Source organism: Callithrix jacchus, chromosome 14 (assembly GCF_049354715.1).
Source record: "Callithrix jacchus isolate 240 chromosome 14, calJac240_pri, whole genome shotgun sequence".
NCBI classification, from domain to species: Eukaryota; Metazoa; Chordata; class Mammalia; order Primates; family Cebidae; genus Callithrix; species Callithrix jacchus.
The window spans coordinates 16,238,421-16,256,851 of record NC_133515.1 but is presented as its reverse complement, the minus strand read 5'-3'; the positions used below and the strand labels follow the sequence as shown (position 1 = coordinate 16,256,851).

The window sequence follows — 18,431 nt, the reverse complement described above, 5'->3', positions numbered from 1 at the left end:
CTTATGTAACTCTCGCTGTGAGCAGACTCTGAAATCTGTTAATTCTTCTATGTTCCTCTTTTGAGGTTATTTCTATTGCATCAAAAAGGTATTTGCATTTGAGTATGAATTTGGAAATATATTAGTGTCACAAGTAGCGTAGAAAAGTTAATTTTTCTAATCTTTTGTTGCCATGTTGTCAGCTTGAACACAAATCTTATAGTCTACTTTTCTAGGTTTGTTTTGTGCTGCTGTAAAAATTTACCACTGGCTTACAGTTTGCAGGCTGGCAGGTCCAATATCAAGGGGTCTTCTTGCTGCATTATCCCGTGGCAGAAGGGCAGAGAGAGGATGATAGAGACAAAGGGAACCAACTCATTTTTTTACACATAACCCACTGCCACAATAATCACATAAATTCATTCATGAGGGTGGGCCCTCATAGCCTAATAACTTCTCATTAGGCCTCACCTCCCAGTGCTGTTGGGAATTAAATTTCCAGCACGTGATTTTTTCGGGGACACATTCAAACCCACAGAGCATTCTGGCTGTGGTCTGTCAAATTTATGTCCTTTTCACATGCAAAATACATTTACTTCATCTCAATAACCCAGCATTTTAACTTGTTCCAGCACCAGCGTGAAAGTCCAAAGTCTCATCTAAATATCATTTGGGTAAAATTCAAGGCATGATTCATTTTAAGGCAAATTTCTCTCCAGCTTTGAGCCTGTGAAATCAAAAGAAGTTATCTACTTGTGAAATACAATGGTGGAAGAGGCATAGGATAAACATTCCCATTCCAAATGAGAGAAATAGGAAAGAACAGGGTAACTGGTCCCAAGTAAGCCCAAAACTCAACAGGGCAAACAAGATCAAATTGTAATCCTCCCGATAATCTTGACTTCGTGACCCGAATCCTGGCTACACTAGGGTGGGGGTCGGACCTCCAAGGACTTGGGGAACCCCCAGCTTGTGGCTTTGCTGGGCTCAGTCCACCTGGCAGCTTTCACAAGTTGGGGTTCTGTGCCTGTAGCTTCCCCATACTGGTGTTACATGCTGGTAACTTTACAGTTCTGGGGTCTTGGTGGCAGCTGTATCACTGCAATGAGTCTGCCTACCCTCTGCTACCTCCCACCCACTCCTGGGCTATTCGTGACATTTTTTGAAAATTAGATGGAAGAAGCCGTGTTCTCATGGCTCTTGCATTTTGCACACTTGTAGAATTGCACAGCCTATATCTTCTGGAGTGGTAGCTTGAGCTGTGCCTGGACTGGCTGGGGCCACAGCTGTGGTGGCTGAGGAGTGCTAAGGGGAGCAGAGACTTGTAGCAGCACAGTGCAATGAATGCTGACCTCGAACACCTCTCTGGAAACCTTGGCCTCAAGGTCCCCACTTGCCTGGAGGATTTCTGAAATGCCTTCAGGGTGATTCTCCCATGACAGAACTTGACTTCCTTCTATCTGTGCTAATCTGTATATCAAAGGATCGGTTGTCTGTACTCTCGTGCACTTTTTCATTCTTTACATGGCAAGGCTGGGGATTAAAAAAAATTTTTTTTATTCTGTTTCCCTTTTTGTTATACAGTCTGCCTTTAAATCATTTTTCTCTTCTCTTATTTTACTCTATGTAGTTAAAAGAAGCCATGCAATTCTTTTAATACTTTGCTTAGAAATTTCTTCCACCCAATATCTTACCTCATGGCTTGTTAATTTTGCCTTTATAAAGCCAGGGGACACAAGACACATTTCAGCCGAGTTTCTTTGCCACTTTGTAATAACAATAGCCTTTACTCTAATTTCCAGTGATGTGTTCCTCATTTCCATCTGAGACCTCATCAGAATGGCCTTTACTGTCCATATTTCCACAGTTTTCTGATCACTGTCATATTGCAGGTAATCTCTAAGAAGTTCAAGACTTTCCCTACAGCTCTTCTCTGAGCCCTCACCACTGTCTCTTTAACACTCCATTCACAGAAGTCTAGGCTTTTTCCAGCCTCTACTCGTTACCTAGTTCCAAAGCTTTTTCCACATTTTCAGGTATTTGTATAAGCAACAAACCATTTCTCTGGTCCCCTTTTTCTGTTCTCGTCCTTTTTGTGCTGCTGTGACAGAGTATCTAAGACTGGGTAATTTATAATAAATTTATTGGCTCATGTTTCTGGAGGCTGGGGAGTCGAAGATCAAGTGGTTGTGGTCTGGTGAGGGTCTTTTTCCTATGTCTATGTCACATAGTAGCTGGGTAAAGAGAGGGCCAGAGAGAGACCAAAGGGACTGAACTCATGCTTCTAGGTGGAACCTACTCCCACAGTAGCAAACTCAGTCCTCTGATTATGGCATTAATCCATTTACTTCACCTCACGACCTAATCACCCCTTTTAACACTGTTGCATTGGGGGTTAAGTTACCAAAACATGCTTTTGGTAGACACATTAAAAGCATAGCAGCACTGATCTATGAATGCTGCAAAATCTTGCCATGATTTTTATTATGTGCACATGGAATGATCTTCCTGTCAGTGCTGAGGATTATAGAATTTATTTTGCTTTACACATCACCACAGCAAACAGACTCAGTTTTTCCCCCCTCATCTGTCATCTCATAGGTTAAACATTTCAAAGGCATTTGGCATGTGAAGTCTGACATGTTGTTGCTATAACTTAAAGCCTTTTCAGTAATTGGTAAGCCTTAGGACAGCTTCAACAGAAAGAGGAGGCTTGCTTTGAAATACATCATTTTTTGCTAATTTGCCAAGCATCATGAGTTTGAATGCTGACCTTGAACTAGACCACTTCAGCTGCCTATTGGTACCCACAAGAGTGAGCAAGAAAGCACCCTGAGATAAACCCCTACTCTGGAAAGGCATGAAAAGCTGTGTAAGTTCTAATCCATCTCAGTGTAAGAGGTCTTACTTTTTTTCTCCTACTCTCTTTTGAATATTAGCTCTTTGTTATTCAAAGAGTATCCTTGGGTTTGGTGATTAATGTTCCTGATGAAACTTTGTAAGTGCTAAGCTTTCACCAAATTTGTTTCTACTTGAAACACTTGCCTTATGGGCTAACATTAATTAGGATAAAAAAATTGTGTAACCATCCAGCTATGTTATATAAATCTTAAGTATTTTAGGTAGAAAGAAATTACTACAGAAAAACTATTCCAATGCATTGTAGTCAAGCCAAGGTGCTTCTAACAATTTTACATTAGTACTAAGTCTAGTGAGATGTTGGAGGTGATTGTGTATAATTTAATATGCTGCACCTCTGTTGTCTCAGAACTGTCTGCCAGGTATTTTGAGCCCAGAGATTATGTTAGAATGCCACTGAGCAGTTTGTTTTCAGAAATATTTGCACATAAACAGTTATATTAAAAGGGATTAATTCCACGCCCCCTCTGCCCACCCAAGATGGAGTTTCACTCTGTTGCCAGGCTGGAGTGCAGTGGCATGATCTCAGCTCACTGCAACCTCTGCCTCCCGGGTTCAAGCGATTCTCCTGCCTCAGCCTCCTGAGTAGCTGGGACTACCAGCGTGTGCCACCATGCCCAGGTAATTTTTTTGTATTTTTAGTAGAGACAGGGTTTCACCACGTTGGACAGGATGGTCTTGATCTCTTGACCTTGTGATTCACCAGCCTCGGCTTCTCGAAGTGCTGGGATTACAGGTGTGAGCTACCGCACCCAGCCCGAAGGGGCTAAATTTCTTTAAAAAGTTGCAGTTTTTTAAAATGTAAAAATCATGGAAAACTTGGGAAAATGCAATAACATGAAGAGAAACATGAACACTAAAGCTTAACTCATCCTGTGAGTTAAGCTTTAGTGGTGAGTCAACTTTGAATTTCAATTATTTTTCTGGAAATGCCTTTTTCATAGTCATTGTTCAGGTATAGTGGTAGAATGTGGGAGCCCTTAAGACGAAACACCAACTAGACAACTTGACAAGTGGTAGAGAGTGTATAATTAGACTGTAGCTTTAGTCTATCCCAGCTAGTGATCTCTGAGGATTTTAGTCAAAGACAGAACTTCTTTGGGTGTTGTTTCTTATCTCTAAGGCAAAGGGGATTTGGAACATGGTGCTGTTGGTAACGCTAAATGAAAGCTATCAAGCATGAGGATGCCTGCTCTCACCCATCCTGTCCTAACTATTTTATTTGCATTTCCTCAGAGCATATGTACATATTTAGGTGGTGGTTGAGGGATGGTTATTCTTGAGGCTGGCTTTGTTAACCAAAAAACAAAACCCTAAAATATTTTAGAGGTTTATCATGAGCCAGTATGACTGCGGCCCTGGGAAACACAAAACCAAGAATCTCGAGTGAGTGTGCCTTAAGCAGTCGGATGACAGTTTAGTTTCATACATTTTAGGGAAGCAGAAGTTACAAGGAGGCATTAAGTAATATATGGGGCTTTTACATTGGTTTGGCCCAGGAAGGCTGTTTTGAAGTGGGGCTGACAGGTATAGGTAGGTTCAGAGATTATTTGTTTATTTTATTTTATATTTTATTTATTTTGAGACAAATTCTTTCTCTGTCACCCAGGCATAATGGCACAATTGTGGCTCACTGCATCCTCGACTTCCCTGAGTCAGAGATTTTTTTTTTTACTTTGTAATTGGTTAAAGGAGTTAATCTTTGCCTAAAACTTTGGAGTCAGCAGAAAGAAATGTTTAAGTTATGACGAGGAAGTCGGTTCACCAGTACACTGGGTCCGAGCAACCCAGAGGGATGTGACTTTGCTCCCGTCTGACACAACCCTAAGTCTTGCTTATGTTCTCTGTTGTAGCATTAACATTGGTCAGTTTTGTCTGAACTCCAGAAGAGAAACTGTAGTGAGGTGTGTCCAGTCTTCCTTCCCATTATGTCTGGGAACTCAACTTTCAGGTTTCTCTGGGGTCTCATTTGGCCAAGAGGGGGTCTACTCAGTTAGGGGGATTTCGGATATTTATATATTTATGAGATAGAGTCTCATTCTGATGCCCAGACTGGAGTGCAGTGGTGCTATCTCAACTTACTATAACCTCCACCTCCTGGGTTCAAGTGATTCTTGGGCTTCAGCCACCCTGGTAGCTGGGATTACAGGTGTGTGCCACCACATTTGGCTAATTTTTGTATTTTTAGTAGAGACATAGTTTCACCATGTCACCTAGGCTAATCTTAAATGCCTGGCCTCAAATGACCCAACCACCTTGGCTTCCCAAAGTGCTGGGATTATAGGCGTAAGCCATTGCACCCAGCCCAGATTTCATTTTTAGTTATAGCCTCCCCTTACTTCTCCTCTGCTATCCCTGATCTTTTTCATCCAGGTGGCTTCTTTTTTTTGAGATGGAGACTTACTGTGCTATCTTGGCTCACTGCAACCTCCACTTCCTGGGTTCAAGTGACTCTCCTGCCTCAGCCTTTCAAGTAGTGGGGATTACAGGAGTGCACCATCATGTCCAGCTAATTTTATGTATTTTTAGTAGAGACGATTTCACCATGTCAGACAGACTAGTCTTGAACTCTTGATCTCAAGTGAACTCCTGATCTTAAACTCCTGATCTCAAGTGATCCACCTGTCTTGGAACCCGCCCCCTCCCCCCACCCCCCCCACAAAGTGCTGGGATTACAGGTGTGAGCTATCATTCCAGCCAAATGCAGGTGTCTTTACTCTCACCCATGATGAATGTTTCATCATGTATGAGATTTTATTTATTTTAAATCGGAGTTTCATGGAGAATTACATATTTTAAAACCATAGACCTGGGAGTTCATGTACTTTTTATTTTAGGTAGAAAGGATTGCTGTTTTCCCATTAATCCTTTCAGTTTCAAACAGAAGGGTGAAATGAATGAGAATTTTGGTGAAGAGAAGGCAGAGTAGAGAGCAGGCTAGAGAATTGAGTTGCACGTGGCCAGTCTGTTTTCTGAGCCTATTCTTTTCACTCCCACTGCCCATAACCTTCCACCAGATGAAATTCCCTTTTATCCTTCTCTAGTTACACCATTTATTTTGAATACAATACTTATGTTCAACTTAAAAGTATTTTTCAAGCACAGTTGACTTTTCACCTTTGCAGTGATCTAGGTTTTGTTATTACTGAGTTCCTGTCAAGACCCCTCACAGCTGCCTCCCCACACTCTGTGGGTGGGAGTGGACACCACGCAGTGTTCACATCACCACTCAGAATTTAACCACACGATGGACTTAATGCATTTAGGGCTTTGGTTTACCATCAGCATGTATTGCTTATTAATTCCTTCTTGTAAACAATTGAAAAGATACTCATTTTTCATGAGGTTTTTGAATCTAACTTAAATATTAAGGCTTTTTTTTTTTTGGTAGTTCACCAAATCCCTGCATTTTGCTAATCGCTTTTTCTATAAAGTAATTTTTAAATTTCTCAGTGGTAATATTAAAGCCATGTAAGCTATGTCCAGCATCCCGTTTGTTATAAAACAAGAACCTTTGACTAATGGGAAATTTTCTGTCAACGAAGACATTTTGAAATTTGAAACTGTAATTTTTCTGTTTCTTTCCAGAGTGATAGTTTGAAATTTAAGGCTGCTTAGGAGTTTACAGATAGTGTGGCCTCTTTGTTCTGCAGTAAGAGTCAAGATGCTGGAGGGAGGACTCAAGATGGCGCTGTGAGAACAACCAGGATTGGAGCTCTCGTTGAATCCGCAAAGAGGTGAGTCGGAGCTGCATTTCCAGACTGATCTTTGTTGCCCACAGAACGGGGAAACTCCCAAGTATAAAAAAGACACGGGACACCAGGCAGTAGGTCTGCCTGGCGAAGCTGGCAGCCGGGGCGGCGGCGGCCGGCCCTACCCAGCAATCCCCACAGGGCGCGCTGGTCTGGGTGCCCTGTTGAACCGGCAACCTGAGATTTGAGAGGGCTGGACTTGAGACTGAACGAGACTTGGACAGTAGGCTAGCGCAGGGGATTGCAGGGACAGAGCGTTTGGGGGTACCCAGTGGGACGAACAAAACCGCGATTTCAAACTATCCCGAGCAGACGGTCCAAAACGCTCTGTGGGGCAGGAGCGTCCACCACTACCGAGGCAACCCGCCCCAACTGAGATACACGCCCACTGCTGACGCAGCCAGCCGTTGCCGAGGCAACCCGTCCCTACTGAGATACACGCCCACTGCTGACGCAGCCTCCCGTTGCCGAGGCAACCCGTCCCTACTGAGATGCACGCCCACTGCTGACGCAGCCTCCCGTTGCCGAGGCAACACGCTATAATGAAGAGACTCCGCCGCAGGGTGTGGCGGAGACCACAGCAGAGCCTGCAGGAACAGGGCGAATCACACAACAGCAGGGCGGAGCCTCGGCAGGCAAACAGTGGCTAGTCTGCCTCCTAGCTGGGCAGGACACCTCAACGGACATCGAAAAATAAAGCCCGAACCCCCCAACACAGAGCATTTGAGAAAAAAAGGGTTTTTTTAATGAGCTCTGTTGCAGCAGAATCAAACATAGCAGCCTTAAGCCCTGAATGTACAACAGAGCTCACAGCTCAGCAATTGAGCTCCTAAAAAGTACAGACTGTCTCCTCAAGCAGCTCCCTGACCCCTCTATATCCAAAAGACTGACATTTGGCAGGCATCATCCTGGGACAAAGATAGCAGAAAAAGAAACGGGTAGCATCCCTCACTGTGCCACAGCTGCTAGAGGTGCACCTCAGACAAGCAGGGCCTGGAGTGGACCTCAGCAGTCGTACAGCGAAGGGGCTAGGCTGGTAGAAGGAAAACCAAGTAACAGAAATACTTCATCATCAACAATCTGGGTGTCCACTCAGAGACCCAATCGAAAAGTCAGCAACTACGCAGACGACAAGTGGATAAACCACAAAGATGGGAAGAAACCAGCGAAAAAAGGAGGAAAACACCCAAAACCAGAACACCTCGCCTCCTAGAAAGGACCAAAACTCCTCACCAGCAAGGGAACAAAGCTGGACGGAGAATGACTGTGACAAAATGACGGAATTAGACTTCAGAAGGTGGATAATGAGAAACTTTTGTGAGCTAAAAGAACATGTATTAAATCAATGCAAAGAAACTAAGGAACTTAAAAAAAGATATGAGGAAATGATAACAACAATGGATAACTTAGAGAGGAATATGAATGAATTAAAGGAGCTTAAAAACACAATACGAGAACTTCGCGAAGCATGCACAAGTTTCGATAGCCGAATTGACCAAGCAGAAGAAAGAATATCTGAAGTCGAAGACCAACTCAATGAAATTAAATGAGAAACCAAGATTAGAGTAGTAAAAAGCACAAAAAGGAATGAACAAAGTCTCCAAGAAATGTGGGACTAGGTGAAAAGACCTAACCTACGTTTGATAGGTGTACCAGAAGGGGACAAAGAGAATGAATCCAAGCTGGAAAATACTCTTCAGGACATCATCCAGGAAAACTTCCCCCACCTACCAAGACAGGCCAACACTCAAATGCAGGAAATACAGAGAACACCACAATGATATTCTGCAAGAAGAGCAACCCCAAGGCACATAATTGTCAGATTCAACAAGGTTGAAATAAAGGAGAAAATACTAAGGGCAGCCAGAGAGAAAGGTCGGGTCACCCACAAAGGGAAGCCCATCAGACTCACAGCAGATCTCTTGGCAGAAGTACTACAAGCCAGAAGAGAGTGGGGGCCAATATTCAACATTCTTAAAGAAAAGAACTTTCAACCCAGAATTTCATATCCAGCCAAACTGAGCTTCAGAAGTGAAGGAACAATAAAATCCTTTGCGAACAAGCAAGTACTCAGAGATTTTGTCACCACCAGGCCTGCTTTACAAGAGCTCCTAAAAGAGGCACTACACATAGAAAGGAACAACCAGTACCAGCCATTCCAAAATCACACTAAATGCTAAAGAGCATCAACATAATGAAGAATCTACAACAACTAACAGGCAAAACAGCCACTTAGCATCAAAATGGCAGTATCAAATTCACACATAACAATATTAACCCTAAATGTAAATGGACTAAAAGCACCAATCAAAAGACACAGACTGGCAAATTGGATAAAAATCCAAAACCCATCAGTGTGCTGTATCCAGGAAACCCATCTCACATGCAAGGATACACAAAGGCTCAAAATAAAGGGATGGAGGAAGATTTACCAAGCTAATGGAAAGCAAAAAAAAGCAGGAGTTGCAATTCTCATCTCTGATAAAATAGACTCTAAAGCAACAAAGATCAAAAGAGACAAGGCCATTACATAATGGTAAAAGGATCGATACAACAAGAAGAGCTAACGATCCTAAACATATATGGACCCAATGCAGGGGCACCCAGATACATAAGGCAAGTTCTTAATGACTTACAAAGAGACTTAGACTCCCACACAATAATAGTGGGAGACTTTAACACTCCACTGTCAACATTAGACAGATCAACCAGACAGAAAATTAACAAGGATATCCAGGGCTTGAACTCAGACCTGGAGCAGGCAAACCTGATAGATATTTACAGAACTCTCCACCCCAAATCCACAGAATATACATTCTTCTCAGCACCACATCACACCTACTCAAAAATTGACCACATAATTGGAAGTAAAGCACTGCTCAACAAATGCAAAACAACTGAAATCATAACAAACAGCCTCTCAGACCATAGTGCAATCAAGTTAGAACTCAGAATACAGAAACCAACCCAGAACCGCACAGCTTCATGGAAACTGAACAACTGGCTCTTGAATGTTGACTGGGTAAACAATGAAATGAAGACAGAAATAAAGAAGTTCTTCAAAACCAATGAGAATGAAGACACAACATGCCAGAACCTCTATGACACATTTAAAGCAGTCTCTAGAGGAAAGTATATAGCAATAAGTGCCCATATGAGGAGAATGGAGAGATCCAAAATTGACACCCTATCGTCAAAATTGAAAGAGCTAGAGGAGCAAGATCAAAGAAACTCAAAACCCATCAGAAGACAAGAAATAACTAAGATCAGAGCTGAACTGAAGGAGATTGAGACACGAAAAACCCTTCAAAAAATCAATAAATCCAAGAGCTGGTTTTTTGAAAAGATCAACAAAATAGACAGACCACTAGCCAGATTGATTAAAAATAAAAGAGAGAACAACCAAATAGATGCAATAAAAAATCATAAAGGGGAAATCACCACAGATTCCACAGAAATTCAAACCGTCATCAGAGAATATTACAAACAACTCTATGCACATAAACTAGTAAACCTGGAAGAAATGGATAAATTCCTGGACTCCTGTGTCCTCCCAAGCCTAAACCAGGAGGAAGCTGAAACTATGAATAGACCAATAACAAGGTCAGAAGTCGAGGCAGCAATTAAGAGCGTACCACACAAAAAAAGCCCAGGTCCAGACGGGTTCACAGCCGAATTCTACCAGACACACAAAGAGGAGCTGGTACCATTCCTTCTAAAACTATTTCAAACAATCCAAAAAGAGGGAATAGTTCCCAGATCATTTTACGAGACCAACATCATTCTGATACCAAAACCCAGCAGAGACCCAACAAGAAAAGAAAACTTCAGGCCAATATCCATGATGAACATAGATGCAAAAATCTTCAATAAAATATTGGCAAGCCGAATGCAACAGCAAATCAAAAAACTTATTCACCATGATCAAGTAGGATTCATCTTGGGGATGCAAGGCTGGTTCAACATACGCAAGTCTATCAACGTAATTCACCACATAAACAGAACCAAAAACAAAAACCACATGATTATCTCAATTGACGCAGAGAAGGCATTTGACAAAATTCGACAGCCCTTTATGCTAAAAACCCTCAATAAACTCGGTATCGATGGAACGTATCTCAAAGTAATAAAAGCTATTTATGACAAGCCAACAGCCAATATCATACTGAATGGGCAAAAACTGGAAGCATTCCCTTTGAAATCTGGCACTAGACAAGGATGCCCTCTTTCACCACTCCTATTCAATATAGTTCCGGAAGTTCTAGCCAGAGCAATCAGGCAAGAAAAAGAAATAAAGTGTATTCAAATAGGAAAGGTGGAAGCCAAATTGTCTCTATTTGCAGATGACATGATAGTATACCTAGAAGACCCCATCACCTCAGCCCAAAAACTCCTGAAACTGATAAGCAACTTCAGCAAAGTCTCAGGATATAAAATCAGTGTGCAAAAATCACAAGCATTTGTCTACACCAATAACAGACTTAAAGAAAGCCAAATCAAGAACGAACTGCCATTCACAATTGCCACAAAAAGAATAAAATACCTCGGAATACAACTCACAAGGAACATAAGGGACCTCTTCAAGGAGAACTACAAACCACTGCTCAACGAAATCAGAGAGGACACAAACAGATGGAGAAACATTCCATGTTCATGGTTAGGAAGAATTAATATCGTGAAAATGGCTATACTGCCCAAGGTAATTTACAGAATCAACGCTATCCCCATCAAACTACCATTGACTTTCTTCACAGAACTGGAAAAACCACCATGAACTTCATATGGAACCAAAAGAGAGCCGGCATAGCCAAGTCAATTCTAAGCAAAAAGAACACAGCGGGGGCATCACACTACCGGATTTCAAACTATACTACAAGGCTACAGTAATCAAAACAGCATGGTACTGGTACCAAAACAGATATAGACCAATGGAACAAAACAGAGGCACCGGTGGCAACACAACATATCTACAACTATACAATCTTTGATAAACCTGACAAAAACAAGCAAGGGGGTAAGGATTCCCTCTTTAACAAATGGTGTTGGGAAAACTGGCTAGCCATGTGCAGAAAGCAGAAACTGGACCCCTTCCTGACACCTTACACTAAAATTAACTCCAGATGGATTAAAGACTTAAACATAAGACCTGGCATGATAAAAACCCTAGAAGGAAATCTAGGCAAAACTATCCAGGACATAGGAGTAGGCAAGGACTTCATGAACAAAACACCAAAAGCATTGGCAACAAAAGCCAAGATAGACAAATGGGACCTAATGAAACTCCACAGCTTCTGCACGGCGAAAGAAACAGTCACTAGAGTGGATCGGCAACCAACAGAATGGGAAAAAATGTTTGCAGTTTACCCATCTGACAAAGGGCTGATATCCAGAATTTACAAAGAACTCAAACAGATTTACTGGAAAAAAACAAACAAGCCCATTCAAAAGTGGGCAAAGGATATGAACAAACACTTTACGAAAGAAGACATATATGAGGCCAACAATCATATGAAAAAATGCTCATCGTCACTGGTCATCAGAGAGATTCAAATCAAAACCACATTGAGATACCATCTCACGCCAGTTAGAATGGCGATCATTAAAAAATCTGGAGACAACAGATGCTGGAGAGGATGTGGAGAAAAAGGAACACTTTTACACTGTTGGTGGGAGTGTAAATTAGTTCAACCATTGTGGAAGACAGTGTGGCGATTCCTCAAGGCCTTAGAAATAGAAATTCCATTTGACCCAGCAATCCCATTACTGGGTATATATCCAAAAGACTATAAATCGTTTTACTATAAGGACACATGTACACGAATGTTCATTGCAGCACTGTTTACAATAGCAAAGACCTGGAATCAACCCAAATGCCCATTGATAATAGACTGGATTGGAAAAATGTGGCACGTATACACCATGGAATATTATGCAGCAATCAGAAATGATGAGTTTGTGTCGTTTGTAGGGACATGGATGAATCTGGAGAACGTCATCCTCAGCAAACTGACACAAGAAAAGAAAATGAAACACCGCATATTCTCACTCATAGGCGGGTGATGAAAAATGAGAACACATGGACACAGAAAGGGGAGTACTAAACACTGGGGTCTATTGGGGGGAAAAGGGGAGGGCTAGTGGGAGGGGGTGGTGGGGAGGGATAGCCTGGGGAGAAATGCCAAATGTGGGTGAAGGGGAGAAGGAAAGAAAATCACACTGCCATGTGTGTTCCTACGCAACTGTCTTGCATGCTCTGCTCATGTACCCCAAAACCTAAAATCCAATAAAAAATTAAAAAAAAAAAAAAAAAAGAGTCAAGATGCTACTTTAAAACCTTTGCTGTCTTCCTTCCTCACCTTGCTCCTGAGTTTTAAGTGGTGGCTGCACCAGAGATGTCTCTCCACGGAGCTGGTCCTCACTGTGTTCTCATGTGCTTTTTCTGGGAATGTTCTGCACATGCTGTCAGGACACAGATAACCGGAGGTGCAGGGTTCATGGGCTCCCATCTAACTGACAAACTCATGATGGATGGCCATGAGGTGACGGTGGTGGACAATTTCTTCATGGGCAGGAAGAGAAATGTGGAGCACTAGATTGGACATGAGAACTTCAACCTGATTAACCACGACCTGATGGAGCCCCACTACATCGAGGGTGAGTGAAAACTGCACCTTTTTATCACTCAGAGCTCTGCAGGTGGCCTCGCCAGAGCTGTGGGATCCCCAAGGGTAAGCTGTCTGACTCAGCACGTTGAATGCTATGTTGGGTTTTATTTTTGAAATGTCTCAGTGTATGAGGTGCTGTCCTAGTCTCTGTGATAAAGAGTGGTTATAACAGTGTGAATAGTGTCTTGTCTCTTACATGGCACCCTTGGTCCTGAGCCTCGTGGACCTATTGAAGAAGCCTTCCCCGTAGTATGCATCTGCTATGGTCTGACTGTTGGTGTCCCCGCAAATTCATATATTGGCATCCCAAGCACCACGGTGATGGTGTTAGGAGGTGGAGGCCTTTGGAGGTGATTAGTTCATGGAGACAGAGCCCTCACAAATGGGAGTAGTGTTTTTTTTTTTTTTTTTTTTTTTTGAGGCGGAGTTTTGCTCTTGTTACCCAGGCTGGAATGCAATGGCACGATCTCGGCTCACCGCAACCTCTGCCTCCTGGTTTCAGGTAATTCTCCTGCCTCAGCCTCCTGAGTAGCTGGGATTACAGGCACGTACCACCACATCCAGCTAATTTTTTTGTATTTTTAGTAGAGACGGGGTTTCGCCATGTTGACCAGGATGGTCTCGATCTCTTGACCTCGTGATCCACCCACCTGGGCCTCCCAAAGTGCTGGGATTACAGGCTTGAGCCACCGCGCCCGACCGGGAGTAGTGTTTTTATAAAAGAGGTCTCAGAGAGCCCACTTGACCTTTCCACTGTGTGAGAACATGGCGAGAGGATGTATGCATGAACCAGGAAGCAGGTTCTCAACAGCATCCAGTCTGCCAACACCTTGATCTTGCTCATTTGATAGAAAACCAAAGAAAACATTTCTTTGGTTACTACATATGGTTAGACTTTAGCATGTTAATTCATCAGAGAAATACAAATGGTTTGTTAATCCATTTTGAAAATATTCTTTTAGTATGAGTTCTTTGTATAGGAATGTTAACTATTGGGCTTGTATTTAGCATTTTTCCCACAATCTAGTTTTTACCTTTTTGTTTGATTGAAATTGTATAACATAGTGTCATCTGTTCATATCCCTTTTGCTATTTCTTCTGTTCTCTTTGTGCTCTAACCAGTCCAAGATTAGATAAATATTTAATTTAATATTTAGAAAACAGCCATGGTGTTCTTTTGTTGGTTGCATTTTTGCCTCATTTTTAAACATTCAATTATGTAATATATTTGGGATTCATTTTGGGGTGAAGCTGTAGCTTTTGTACAGTGATTTTATAAAGTGTTACAAGCTATGTAGATTATAGATCGGTGGGCTCACTCTCCTCTTGGACTTTCTCCTGGGATCTCTGTGGGGTTAACTGAAGTCCTGCATGTGACAGGGCCTGGCAGGTAGGATTCTCACAGTGCCCTGCCAAGGTGCCCCTTCCCAATGTTCAACCGAAGATGCTAAGTGCTGCTGTGACAGGAGTTTGCTGATGGAATCATGGTTATGAACCAGCTGGCTTTAAAATGCGGATGATCCTGGATTATCTGGGTTGGCCCCCACATAGTCACTTGAGCTGTCAAAGGCAGCAACAGAGAATGGAAGAGTCAGGTAGAGAGACTGGATAGAAGAGATATCATGGGAAGACCAGGCAGAAGGGAAGCTGGAGAATGTGCGACCTACCTGACCTACCCTGGCTGGCTTTGAAGGAGCCATGAGCCGGAGAGTGTTGGCAGCCTCTGGAAGCTAAGAACAGCTCCCTGCTGAGAGCCTATAAGGCGACCTCAGTCCTGCAGCCTCAGGGAACTGAATTTTGCCATCATCCTGAATTATCCTCTGAAGACAGGAACACAGCCCTGCTGGCACCTTCATTTCTCCTTGGGGGCAGGCAGAGCTGAGAACCAGCTGAAACCAGCTGAGCCACACTGTGCCTGGTCCTGTAGACCTGTCAGATTGCGAATGGTTATTTTTTGAGCCTCTAAATTTGATTGGCAGCAATAGAAAACTACTACGTGGGCTTAACACAGTACTGGGCCCTCATTTCACTAAGTGCTCTCCAAATGCTACCTATTAATATTATTACTCTCTTCTCTTTTTTTGTACATGGCAAGAAACATTTATATTATGACACTATTGTTTATGCAATTTCAGTGCTACTGAGAAGCCAGAACTTAGTAAAAATGGTGTTTTCATAAGTAAGTTATCTTCTTTAACTGCGAGGTTTGATACCAAAGCTGCTCTAAGCCATTTCCGCCAATTCTGTTACTGTGTGTAGAACATACACACTCACATACAAATAACATGCATACCCACACACATGCCCACACACACTGAATGAAGTCATACAATAAATGACTGATGCTTGATCTTTTGCTTGGAGTATTGTGTTCTCTCGGTTGACATTTATGTTGGGAGAGCATGACATACTTCTCTGCCTCCATAGTTTGAAGCCTGATTTTTACTTTCTCCTTCAGTTGGTCCTCAACCTTAGCCTCAGGTCTTCTGTGTGCTTGATATTTTCCCCCTTGCTCCCCTCCAACTCTTCACTCTTTCTGCCCCCACAATGCCCACTTCATCCAACAATGCCAGAAGGTACCTTGTTTTTAAGCTCATATGGAATATTCTCCAAGATTGATCACATTCTGAGCTACAAAAGACACCTCAACCAACTTGAAAGAATAGAATCCTATAAAGTGTCCTCTCAGACCAGAGTGGACTTACACTAGAAATTAGTAACAGAAACATATCTGGAAAATTACAAAAATATTTAGTGAGAAAGCAACAAACTTCTGTGTACCATATGGGACAAAGGAGAACTCTCAAGAGAGATTAAAAATACTTTGAACCAAATGAAAGAATTAGGTTTCTTGTTTATATATTTGATAAAGAATGAGATGACAGAGAACCTGAAATATTTTTCTCTTTTCAAAAGAATCTTTTTTCCTGATGAAGAAAAGAATACATACATGTTAAGGAAAATGTAGAAAACTATTTTGCAAAGCAAATAGAAAGTTATTTTTAATTTTTCTATAAACTGTTGAGGAAGTTGGTTGGGCACGGTGGTTCACACCTATGGTTTCAGCCCTTTGGGAGGCTGAAGCAAGTGGATGAGTTGATCTCAGGAGTTGAGTCCAGCCTGGGCAACACGGTGAAATCCGGTCTCTGCCAAAGCTCCAAAACGTTAGCTGGGTGTGGTTGTGCACACCTGTGGTCCCAGCTATTCAGGAGGCTGAGGCATGAAAATCACTTGAACCCTGGAAGCAGACGTGGCAGTGAGCCAAGATAGTGCCATTGTACTCCAGCCTGGGTGACAGAATAAGACCTCATCTCAAAAAAGAAAAACAAAAAACTGTTGAAGCTAACATCCAGTTGTTTTCCTAAATGTGATTTATTTTTTCAAATTAAAAACATCCTTACTAGGCAATATGGTTATGTGGTTCCGTTATTTTAAAAAATAAATAAGAGATGGCCAGGCATGGTGGCTCATGTCTGTAATCCCAGTACCTTGGGAGGCTGAGACAGGCAGATTGCTTGAACCCAGGAGTTCCAGACCAGCCTGGGCAACATGGCAAAATTCTGTCTCTATAAATATTAGCCAGGCATGGTGGCGTGCACCCGTATTCTCAGCTACCCAGGGGGCTGAGGTGGGAAGATCACTTGAGCCCAGTGAGCTGTGACTGCACTGAGCCATGACTGCACCCTACTCCAGCCTGGGCAACAGTAAGACCTTGTCTCAAAAATAAATACATCAATAATAAACATAAAAATGGAAAAGATAAATCTATAAAGTCTCCCACTTGCCAGTTCTCAGGTCTCCTCAGGAAACAGCTGTTAATCCTTTCTTTGTAATTATCTGCAGTGTCTGTATATAACCCCGCTAGTACAAATACGTATTTATAGTTCTCCCTTCTTATATAATTTATTATATATTGTCCTTCATCTTATTTTCTCTTACTTACTGTGTGCTGGTGATCTTTCTGTGTCTTACAGAGACCTTTTTTGGCAGCTGCTTACTGTTCTGTTTTGTCACTATACTAACTAGACCTCTTTGCAAAGATACGGATTTTTCCCCCCTCAGCATTACTTGTCAGCAAGTTGCCTTCTTATGAATATACTGCAATTTCCTTAGTCCAGTGTTGTTGGATCTCTAGGTTTGGAGTCATCGTAAACCATGCTTCAGAAAGCCACACATCTGTGTCTCTGTCATCATTTTCATAGGACACTGGCTTTCCCAGGGTCCTGCTACAGAGCACCTGTGTTTCCCTGAAATGCCCTCCCAATTTACTTTTCTGCCATCTGTGTAAACAGGGATCTTGAGACCAGCATTTCCATGGGGAACAGGAAAAGGCAGAAATGTGCATTGTGTCATGGGAAGACCGGTACTGGGAACTCGTGGTATCTCTGTTGAAGAGGTCCAGGAAAATAAAAGAAAGTGACCATAGCTAACAGTGCTATTCTAATCCCTTTTTATGGTTCGCAAGTTTAATTATGTCAATACTGGTGCAAGATAGGCAGCTATTTTCCTCATTTTAGAGGTGAGGGAACTGATGCAATGAACCCTTTCCATTACCTGCCTTTTACCTGGATGCTCAGTTCCTATGGAGGGTCAGGGGGCACCAGGAGAGGGAAGACAGGAGAGCCGAGCCGTCAACCCTGGGCACCCACCCTAGAGAGGTGGGGTGGAAACAGTGTTTGCCAAGGATATTGAGTCAGTGTTGATGTAGACATTTAAAGCATGCAGCTCTGATTAGAATATTTTTGTTGAAGTATCATTTAGAATTTTTTTTTTCTCAACTTTCAGTTTATATTGCAAAGGTAAATAAAACGGCAGTGGCATCTTTTAGAGATTGCCCTCTGTTTAATTTAGAGCTGTGGGGGTTGCCTGTGGAGCAGCCCAGGATGCTGGAAATGCTTTCCTCTGTGGTGGCTTCACAGGGAAGGTGAGCCCCTCTGTCAGAAGCCAGCAGCACTGGCAGGCAACCCCAGCTCCCAGGGGCTGAGCCAGTCTCCAGCCTGTGCCGCCTTTGTCCTAAGTAAATACATTTGACGTGAACTCAAGGCAAAATCTTGCTCTTTCGCTTCTTTGTGCTGAGAGAAATTTGGTCTTTATGCTTTGAGAAGTTCTGTATCTT

At 42.5% G+C, this 18,431-nt stretch overlaps 1 protein-coding gene across 1 annotated transcript in view; it reads left to right on the top strand.

Annotated features, from left to right (window-relative positions):
* The window catches only part of LOC100408327 (UDP-glucuronic acid decarboxylase 1), a 97,583-nt gene that overhangs the window by 38,911 nt on the left and 40,241 nt on the right, over positions 1-18,431 (top strand). The window contains 2 exon segments of the mRNA XM_078348400.1: positions 6,552-6,635; positions 13,117-13,304. Of these exon segments, the coding sequence (XP_078204526.1) occupies positions 13,145-13,304 (160 nt within the window). The 5' untranslated portion in view covers positions 6,552-6,635; positions 13,117-13,144.